At 46.3% G+C, this 10,682-nt stretch overlaps 1 protein-coding gene across 1 annotated transcript; it reads right to left on the bottom strand.

Moving 5' to 3' along the window:
- Positions 1 to 490: 490 nt before the first annotated feature.
- On the bottom strand, positions 491 to 10,678 carry MORN4 (MORN repeat containing 4). The gene is made up of 5 exons (XM_053389502.1): positions 10,551 to 10,678; positions 4,245 to 4,342; positions 3,378 to 3,492; positions 2,842 to 2,951; positions 491 to 2,570 (listed from the first exon to the last, which is right to left on the bottom strand). Exons 2-5 carry the CDS (start codon positions 4,309 to 4,311, stop codon positions 2,422 to 2,424), a joined length of 441 nt encoding a protein of 146 aa, XP_053245477.1. The 5' UTR covers positions 4,312 to 4,342; positions 10,551 to 10,678; the 3' UTR covers positions 491 to 2,421.
- Between the last annotated feature and the right edge of the window lie 4 nt (positions 10,679 to 10,682).

Below are 10,682 nucleotides of genomic sequence, written 5' to 3' on the forward strand. Positions count from 1 at the left end.
AGCCATATTTGTTTGATCCATAGATTCATGGTACTGACTGGTGTTAGCTCACCAACTAGGAAGCACCTTTTAACAGGGAAGATGCTTTATTTGCAAGATACTGCTTCCTGGGGCTGAGTCTCTTGCCCTCAGTGACAAAGATAGCATAGAGCGGAATTAATCTTTAGAAAAGTATGTTCTCCAGGTAAAAATGCTTTGCCCCGTCTACTATCTCAGTAATGGTACACTCTGCTTGCAAAGGGGAAATAGAGTGACTGAATAGATGGTGAAACCAGCACAATTTCAGGCCAGAGCTGTGCATTGAAGCAAAGGAGGGAAGCATGGATTGTCTGCACACACAAAAAAAAAAACAGCATACAGAGCTGAGTGTGCCTGCTGCTGTATTCCCCACATAAAGATGATTAGAAAGGCTATTACAGCATGCACACAGCCCACCCTTGCTGATACGTTACATCCTTCCAATAGGGGAAAAAAGACATGGAGGCAGAGATTCAGCAACTCTTTATTTGGCCAAGGCCCTTACATGGGCAGAGACACAAAAGGCACGAGGGTGGCATTGACACGCAGACATTCAGTGTGGAGGTGGGCTGGTAACAAGAGGCTCCAGCATGGCACTTAGGGACACACACCATGCAGGTCAATGCTTGGCTAAGAACACCCCCCAGTCTCGAAACAATCCCATGTTTACTTTCAGTGCACAGAAACACAAAGTGGCTGGGTAGAAACTAAGTCGCTCTTCAAAGGCCACTCAGTCCCAACTCAACCCCCCAGCCCATCATTTCACAGGCTGATATCCCACAGCTAGCTTTCCCCTTCTGCTAGCCCAGCCCTATATTTCCATTCAGCCTGCGAGGACCCTCCCAGAAGCTGTTTCTTTTCTTCCACGTCATTGCCCCAGCTTTGCATGCAAATGTATTAGGGATGCCCTGCACACACTCAAGTTTTTGAAGGCTCCAGTGCTCACTTACTTCCCCTACCAAAATGCTCCTAAAGAGCTACACAGCATTACCAGATCTCAGTGCAACCACCTCTTTGGACCTAGTGGACAAAATGGGGATGGACACCACTTCTTTTGGGTATCTACAGGGCTGTGTGTATGTCATTTCTCTGTGACTGCATTCAACAATATTGGACACAGCAGTCAGCATCATGAGAATCGGTTGTATATTTTAAAGCAAATTTATAGCCATTAAGGCAGCAAAAGATAGGCTTAAAAGCATTCAGGCAATGCCTGATAAATTCTGAGAAACTGGAAGAGAGAGTTAGGGAATGCACAGGTGTTCAAGAGATACGGCATTAGTGCTCTCCAAAGCACTTTTGCCTTTTCCTATTACTAGCAAAAGCAGAAATCATGCAAAATAAATAATTATATGCCAATTATTTCTGTGTAATTTATACATGTTGCAGAATTCAGCTTTTCTTTGTACAGAATTGTCATTTTTGAAGGGCAGAATACACGCAGCCCTGTGTCTATGGCACTATGGTGCATGGATGCCATGCAACAGCTCTGGAAGATCTCTCCCTCCGGGTCAAGGAGCACAGACCTTATATAAGGGAGAAAAGCTGACTTTCACCCAAGGGGCAATCCAAATACTCACAGTGAGAATGGCCCAAGTGAACTGGATAAAGCATCAGAAAGCAGTGGCAGAAAGCAATGGTAGTGCGTCCCAGATATACTCTAGGGCCTAAAGGATGGCAGGCATTGCAGCTCAGGTCTCCTTCTTTGGGCTGATGTACAACATCGGGGAAAGGCACATTCAGAAGGTCTAGAATTCTGCAGTATATAAATTTTCCATTTTTGCATTAAAAATAAATAAATAAATAAAAGGAACGAAGAACCCCATTGAAGCGACAAGAGAGAGAACCAGAGGTTTAGAGCTGTGGAGGGCGACAGGAAGCTGTGCTAAATGCAAGTTCCAACTTCTCCCTTGAACACTGAAGACCAACCCATCTAATCTCATGAACTCTCAGCTGCATTAGTCTCAAGCTAAGAAAAAGGTAAAATGATGTCTAAGCATTAGTGAGTCACTCCTTGTGCCTCTAAGGTGATGGTGGGAGCATTAACACACACACACACCCCGCCGTTCCCACCGCAACTGGGGCACTAGAAGACTGTCCTATGGAGAACGCTCTTGACAAAGGAATGCCACAGCCTCAGGAGTGACAGACTCTCTGTTTGGCAGGGGACAGTGGCTCTATAAGTTGAGGTTTGGCACCGGATTGCACTATAGGGGCCAGGCTGTTTTAAGGAAGTGACTTGGGTAGGCTGCCCACCTGATCAGGGCTGATGTGGGATCATCTACCTCCTAGAGATGGTGTCTGTCTCTGTGACTCCTGCACTCCACACTCCTGCCAACCCCCAGGCTGAGCTGCAGTTTCATGGGCGAGTCCTGGGGTAGGGTGCTTTAGAGCTTGCACCCATCATGCTGTGAGGCCATGCGCCAATTTAGAGGCACTCTGAGCGCGCTGGACCACTGCCTGGCACTTCTCCCGTCGCAAGAGTTTGTTGTTCTCAAAGAAGCCTTCATTGCGGGGGATTCCGTGAGAGCCATCAGGAAAAGTCAGAAGCCCTTTGGAAGAAAAGAAAACATTATTATTCAGCAGGGATGCAGGGCTCAAGGCAGAGGATCAGACTTGCAAGACTTCAGCTCAGGAGAGCTGAGAATGCAGAGACGAGGCACTGGGGTATATGTCAGCCTATACTGTGCTTTGGAGGATGATGTTTGCCTAGTTCTCACTTCTCCTCATCCCACACTGCAGTCGTCCTTCCAAAATAGATTTAGCCCTAGAAGATCAGTGTTGCTGCTTGGCTACTCCAAACAAGGAGTTTGCAGTACTCACCAAAGCCATCAACACGTCCACCCTTGAATTCTCCCTCAAAGGTCATGTTGTCATACCGTGTGAAGACTCCAACGCCGTTGAATTTTCCCTGTACAAACTCCCCTTCGTACCTGCGTCAATAATAGGATTGTGTAAGGATAATGTACTATGGCATACAGCCAGAAACTGAAAACACCAGGAGGAACACAGTATTCTGGACAGAAGGCAAAGAGCCAAAGAGGCATCACTAAGGAGCTCTTTAAACTTGAGTCTGTAGTAATCGCAGTGACTACAGAGAACCTAGGATGAGGATGGTGTAACAGCCAAGACAAAGAAGTGCTTGCTTATGGTTCTGAATCACAGAGGCATGCTCACATACAAAAAGGTCTTCATGCAAGGCATAGCAAGGAATAGACATTCTTCCAAGTCCAACAACACAGCAGAGCAGCCTGCTCCACAGAGCATCCTTTTATTCTTGTTTTCTTGGGGCTGCTTAGGTCATGCACATGCACCAAATGCAAGCCTAGAACAGTGTGTGCCCCCAGCCCTGTACCCACCTGGAGCCATCTGCAAAAGTGAGCACCCCACAGCCATTGAAGAGACCATTCTCAAAGTGTCCCAGGTAAATGCTGCCATCAGCAAATGTCAACTGCCCAACACCATGCCGGCGCCCTAGGCAGGGAGAACAAGCAGTATTGCTCTTTTGTCAGTTGTCAAAAAGGGAACCATGGTGCCCATTTAGCAACGAATCAATGAAATCTATGGTGGCACTTTTAATTTCAAAAAAGGGACAAAAGGAATAGTATGTGGGCAGTGGTAGAGGTCATGCTGGCTAATATGTCTTACAGAGAAAGAATGTAACAGACCCCTGCTGTTGCTTGTTCCTTCTACCATCCACAAGGCATGCTGGAGCTTAGTATGCATTCATACAGAGACTCACAGTGCAGACACAATATCGTTCCTAAAGGGCTTTGTGGACCTCAAGGTTGCTAAGTTTGATTGTGCAGCCAGTGAAGGATCTCAGAGTCTCCAATATATCACATGCATGTTCCTAAAGAACAAGTTTTGCCATCCACCACCACACATAAACAACTGCCAGCCAATGGGATACAGTGGCCAAGAAGAGGTTCCTTGTTCTCTCCATATCTTGATAGGAGCACTTGTGGGACCAGAGCAGAGAGCACTACCTGGGAGAGGAGGTTGGGACCACAACAGGCTATAAGGAGCTGTAGTTCCTTCCCCACATGCTATGGTCCCAGTCCAGATAAAGCCCCCTGCACTTAAAGGCACAGCCATACAGGTAATGTAATGTGTAGTTTGGCCCCTAGAGAGGAAGTTATATGCAGTCCGTCAAGAACAGACACCGTCCCCTGTACTTGGCTCAATGAGGGGACCCCACTCTGCACTTGGCCAGCCTCACTCACCTTCCTTCCACTCCCCACAATATTCCTCCCCGCTGGAGTAGGTGAAGGAGCCCTTGGTCAAGGTCATGGTGCCAGCTTTCAAGAAGGCAAGACAACAGCTGCAAGAGAAGATGCAGGAGTTTGAAAGCAGGATAAGATGCCTATGGGGAGGAAGAGCACTTTAGAAACTAGGGAGAAGTACAGCAAGCTGAGGAGACAGGAAAGCCACATCCACCAGTTTTGGATCCATGCAGTATGAGCAACATGCATGTGAAAAACTTTCTGACAGTAAGAGCTGTTTGACAGTGGAATGGTCTCCCTAGGGAGGTTGTGGACTCTCCTTCCTTGGCCACCAGTATGAACTCTGAACAGTCTATACTGTACTGGCATATTTATTAAAAGGTAGTATAATTCCATTTTGTTATCCCCAATCCAATAAGGAACTCTTTAAGTTTTTATCCCGTCTTTCCTGCAAGGGACTTGGGATAGCATGTCTCCTGCCCCCCCCCCCAAATACTCACAACAATCCTGTAAGGTAGGTTAAACAGAGAGAAAGAAAGAGAAATTAATGGGCTGAAGTCACCCAATGAGTTTCATGGGCTGAGCCAAGATTGGAATTTAGGTATTCCTAGTCCTTGTCTGATACTCTAACTACTACACAACACACTCAGTATGCAGGAGCAAAACTCTCAAACACATGTTCTCCCCAAAATAGGGTATCCTACCTTAGTAGGGAAGGGCACACAAGGCTTAAGCCACAGGAGCTCAGCTCCCGGAGCTGACCTGGCATATATGTGTTTTGCAGACTCCTGCCCTATTTCTCCACATCAGTGCCACACAGAGCAATTTCCTGCCTCCACCAGACAAACGTATCCATTCTTTCCACAGGAAATTCAAGCCTTATGGCTCACGTTGCTATTTCTTCTTGGGTTTTTTTCACCAGACTAGACTCAAATGCAGCTCCAGCACAAAGGGCTCTACCTCCATGAAACATTCATGTGTGGAGCCCAGATGGGGACCCAGCCTGGTGCTTCCTATCTCAGAGGTTTATTCAGGCAGTTTTCAGCATTAAACGCTGCTATCTCCCCCCTCCTACTATCAGCAAGAGACTAGTAGAACTGCAAAGTGCCCAGGCCCCTTTGTACTACATGTTTACTACATGCAGATGGATGGTGGGTATTTTAATGCATGTCATCTCCCCCATTTATTTACTGTTTGACAGGTCCTAAAGCAACTAGCAGAACCTACATGTTGAATTCCCTGCTTAGTATTCCAAACACCCGCCTAGAACTCTCCATGGCTTGGCAAGGGCAGAAACCTTTGTGCCAGGCTAAGCAAGGATAGCCAGAAGGAAAGTTTACTGTTCAAATCCATCTACACTTGGCTCTGTCCAGGAAGACAAGTTACATTTAAAAAAATGTAAGGAGCGAGGGACTTCCGGGTTGGCGCCATCGTCTAATGGCGGATTCCCTCCGAGCTCTGGAGGGAATCGGCTCAACAGGGGTCGGGTTCTGCCGCGGCGACGACGCGGGGACCCTTAGAAACCACAGGCGCTGAAGCCTGTGGACTTGGTGACTCGGCGGGCACCATTTGCGCCCCCCCGACCCGCAAAGGAGCCTTTTTAAAGGCTCTGGAACGGGGGACGGAGAGCGGCGTGGTGCTGTGAGTTCGACTGCTTCCCCTGCTGAGTGAAGCCGCATGCCATGGACGGAGAGCGCTAACTTCTTCCTTTGAACATTCGGATTAAAAGTAACGACCCGTGAGTAACACGGTAATTGGACTTAAAAGGGAAATTTTATCTTTGGGAATTAGGCACGAACGGGCAAGGTGTTAAAAGCAAGTCCGCCTACCCGTATTGTAAACATAGTAAAGCAAGGATTTTATTACTAAGGTTGTGAGAATACCTTTCTTCTTTGTGGAGAAAAGCAATTAACTTTACGTTGGGGCAATTTAAGTGATTGTGCTGGAGGATAAGAGCTAACATTGAGAACGGAATTCACCCCTCCCCCAAGACCCGGGAGCGATCGGTGAGAGAGCCTGCGAAAGAGGTATAAAGACTTTGACAGCTGTCAAACTAGCTGTCAAATTGTTAAAATAAAGAAGGAAAGGTTAACTTGGCTTTTGGGTGGGAATTGGAAGACATTAAGTAACTAGAATCCCTCTAGAGGGGGTTCAGGACATTACAAAAATGGCTGTAAGTGGAAAAATACTGGCTGAACTGGAAAAGACCTTCTCGCTTCTGGGAAAACTGCAGGAACAGACGAATGTTTTGACTGTGAATGTCACAATAATGAAGGGAACAGTAAATAAAGTTGCTGAGCCTGGAAGAGATATGATTCAAGTTCCTGCAGATGAACAGGGAAGTGTTGTTATTGATCTAAAAACCCTTACAGCCAAACAAGAAAAGGAATTTGAGTCATCTGAGGATGTGTTTAAAGAGGAACATGAAGATCTGAAGGAAAAAGATGGAGGTGCTGTGATGTCGCAGATGATCAAGGAGAGCCAGAGGCCTGTTAAGTTGGACACAAAGGAAAATAAGAACAGGATGATGAAAATTTGGTTTGAAGTGAAGAATGGAAATTGGAGAGAACTCCTCATATGGAGATCTGAAGACATATGGAATACAAATTTGGCTAATGTGGAATTTGGAGCCTTTGGGACATTTGGATTTATGAGAAGTAAGAAACAAGATTTCGGCTCCATTGTTAAATATGGAGGTCTGGCTGGAAGAAATATGGACCTTATTGGAACAGAGCCTCTTCGAGATTCGGAATTTAAAATAAAGGACTATCAAAAAAACCGGCAGAGAGAAATTGAGAGAGAGTTAAGTGCCTCCGATGTGAGGTCTCCAGGCTGATTGCAGATGGACTGATGGACTTTGGTTGGGGTTCGAAACCGGGAAAGGGGGTGGTAGGGCTTTGGGAATCCAAAGGGTGTACAAATATATTTTGTTTTAATTAAGTTGGTTTTGCCACTAACATAAAAATGGGGATTTTGGGGAAGGGATTTGGGGCTGACCTTAGAAAAAGATTGTTAAGAATAAGTGTTGATGTATAAAGATTGAGGTTTTTAAGTTAAAATGGGTTAATTAAATTGATGGGGCGAATTTAGGAAAAGTATTTTAAGAATAAGTTTTGAAATATAAAGATTGAGGTTTATAAGTTAAAATTGGTTAATTAAAATGAATCGGAGAAAACAAGGTAAAGTGTGGGGACAAAAGTTTGCTGAGCTAAAAATTGGAATTGGAATACGAGAAGGGCAGGTGTGGGGAAGTCAAGGAATTTGGGTATGGAAAGCAAGTAATGTAAAATTTTTCAATTGTTGCTTTTTCTTTTTTTTCCTTCTTTCTTTTTTTTCTTTTTTGTCTTTCTTTTTTATTTTTTTGAAAATTTCAATAAATATATTTTTTTAAAAAATTAAAAAATGTAAGGAGCTTTCAAGGGCAGATCAAGGGAAGGGGAGGGGCTGAATAATAAAATCATTACCATGTTGTTCTAAACTGCCTTGAGGGTGTTTTTTGTTTTGTTTTTTTGCAACCAAGTGGTGAATAAATTTTATGAAATAAAGTAAGAAATATATAAAATGACATTGTTATTATTATTATCATCACTTATTTATTAATCTTCATCTAAATAACAATCTCAAAGCCCTAAAAGCCCTGATCTGAGTTACGGCGCAGCAGGCTTCTGAAATCTTTGGAACTTACAGAAGACCTTCCACCGACCACAGCAACCTACTGGGTGTGTAAGAGATGAGGTGGTTGCTCAAGTAACCTGGTCCTGAGCCACATAGGGCCTTGTACATCAGAAGCGATACCTTGAACTTGGTTCAACAGCAGACTGGCATCCAAAGCAAATTGCACAAGTAGGGAGTTATATGGAGGTGGTAGTTTGCGTCAGCAATCTAGCCGTCTCATTCCGCCTCAGCTGCAGCCTCTGAAGCAGCCTCAAGGGTAGCCCCACATAGACTGCATTGCAGTAATCTAGCTGTGACATTACCAATGCATGGACAATTGTGGTCAAAGTATCCTGGTACAGGAATGGCACTACTGACTTGCAGACACCTGCACCTCCGGAGACAGAGCTGGATCGATTAGAATTCCCAAACTATACTCCTCCTCCTTCAGTAAGACGTGAAACATTTTGAAACATTGGAGGATGTGCTTCTGGCTATCATACATTGTAAACCCAGACAGACAGAACCTCTATCTTTCGTTCGTTCGTTCGTTCGTTCGTTCTTTTTATTTCTTTAGAGGCATGCAAGCTAGTGGGCATTACAGAATCCTGTGGCAATGAATTCCATATTGTACAGAGCTAGTCTTATATCAAAAGTGTTGCCTATCAATTTCAACCAAATCATAACTCTAAGGACTCCACACAGGCAACATTCAGAACAATGGACAAAACAGCTGTATATCAGCATCTTTGTAATTGGAATATACAACTGGCAAGTGAAAGAGAAAGGAGCCCCTTGAGCAAGGAAGGATGTACACTACATCAATGAGCTCACAGCAGGCAATGACATGAGCTGCCTGGAAGCTCTGTGGGAAAGAGGAAAGCAATGAGAAACGGGAAACGTGTGTATTACTGGAAGACAGAAATGCAACCACCTAAGATAATGCCTACCTTTTGGGAGACAGCAAATAGGGGTGGTATTTAACTTGGGTTTACTCAGAGTTGGTACATTGAAGTTAATAGACTCAACTTAGTCATGTTCATTAATTTCATTGGGTTTTTCGGTTAATTTCATTGAGTAAAACTTACGTTTGATTTTAGATGAAAAGGGAGATGCTGCAGCGCTAGAACCCAGACCTCTCCAAATAGAAACACCCTACCCTAGCAGGGGCAGCAGATAGGTGGAATCTAGAGTCAACTAATTTTAGTTTTGTCCCCATCCTCCTCCCTGCTGAATACTACAGGGGCAACACTGAGACCAGGGAGGAGGAAGCTGATGGCCCTGGACAGGTGGTAAGTAGGAAGGCAGGCAGGTGGGACCTGGCTGAGGGCAGATAGAGGTTGGTGGGGCAGTGCCCCATTAGACCCAATGGACTAGCACCTAGTTCTGGAAATAAAGAATGGTTAATTTATTTTCAAAGTCTACAGTGAATGATAGCAAATCAATACATGGTAGTGCTCACCTAACAAACTGCTGCTGTAGTAGAACAGCAGGGAAACTAGCATCACTACAATCGGAGCCCAGATTTGAGGCTAGCCTTAGACTCGAAGTCATGTAATAGTGCAGTTAACCTGTTACAAGTCCAGGAGACAGAAGAAGATATAAGAGGTTCAAGGTGCATTAAATGTCAAGATGTAAATAATCACTACTCTTTTTACCACAAATTACCAAGACACTCAAACCAACGAAATAACTGGAGCAAAAAGTCATCCTTATGAAAATACAACTTTAATCTGTTCACGTTTGGAAGGCAAGATATACTTAAGAATTTTCTTGTTAATGACCAGCGCTGGCTGGAGGGCTACAGAGGAGGCGATGAGGTTCGCCTAGTCTCCGAGGGACCACGCGATGGCTGTTGCTTCCCTGGAAACAATTACAACAGATTGCTGGAGCAGAGCGATCCCAGCTGCTCTGCAGCAGCAGCAAACCAGGCGTGTGTAACAGTTTCTCAAGCTGTGAAGAGGGACACCCCAACCCACTCGGAAACCAGCAGAATTTGGCAGTAACCATCAGGTCGTCTTACCGGGCAGCGGGAGCCTGGCATGAGTCAATTAAAACAGAAAGGCAGCTACAAAGAGAGAAGTGTGTCGCTATTATGTCTCTTCAAGCCGCGGCAAAATGCCTTTCAGGCAGCCTCAACACTCCCGAGTCACCACGGTGCAAAATCACAATCGCCAAACAAACGAAACACCCCCCCCCAACTCTCACAGCTTCGCCCCTGAATTCGGGTCCTTGCAGGATGCTGAAGTCACGCCATGCCGCCCGGCGAAGCCACGCCCATGCCCTAGTGCCACTCCGGCTACTCCGGCCACCCGATCATAGGTACCAACCTCCTTAGGGCCCTGGGTGCCCGAGCAGCACCCACAAAATTCCCCAGGAAGGGGCAGGGCACCCACAAATTTCAGCGCCGGGGTCATGCACGGTGCATGGCACCCACGGTGGCGGGGCCAAGCTGGCTCTCGTGCACCCGCTGCAGGCAGCCCCCCGCTACCACCCTTCGCCACGCAGCCCTTGTGGGCGCTCTCCTCCGCCGCGCACCCCAAAGCCCCCGTAGCCCACCCACCCCAGCAGCCTCCGTACAGCGGCTCCCAGCCCAGGCACCGCTTCCCCTCAGCCCTTCTGGGCTGCAGCCCCGACGGCCGCGCCCCTCACCTGCGCTCCGAGCTTCTCCGCAGCTGCCACGAGCCCCACACCCCTTCGGTCTCCCCCCATCGGCCGCCGCCTCCTCCTCACTCCTCTCCTTTCGCTCCGTCAGTTATGCCAGGCTTCCCTCACACCCACCAC

Source organism: Podarcis raffonei, chromosome 5 (genome assembly GCF_027172205.1).
Source record: "Podarcis raffonei isolate rPodRaf1 chromosome 5, rPodRaf1.pri, whole genome shotgun sequence".
Lineage (NCBI taxonomy): Eukaryota > Metazoa > Chordata > Lepidosauria > Squamata > Lacertidae > Podarcis > Podarcis raffonei.

What these genes read in the sequence shown, in the direction of transcription:
- MORN4 (XM_053389502.1), bottom strand. Translation starts at nt 4,311, where the DNA reads ATGACCTTGACCAAGGGCTCCTTCACCTACTCCAGCGGGGAGGAATAT. An exon ending in TTGTGGGGAGTGGAAGGAAG is followed by an intron (nt 3,493 to 4,244) that starts GTGAGTGAGGCT and finishes CTCCCTGCCTAG; the next exon opens with GGCGCCGGCATGGTGTTGGG. An exon ending in ACTTTTGCAGATGGCTCCAG is followed by an intron (nt 2,952 to 3,377) that starts GTGGGTACAGGG and finishes TTATTGACGCAG; the next exon opens with GTACGAAGGGGAGTTTGTAC.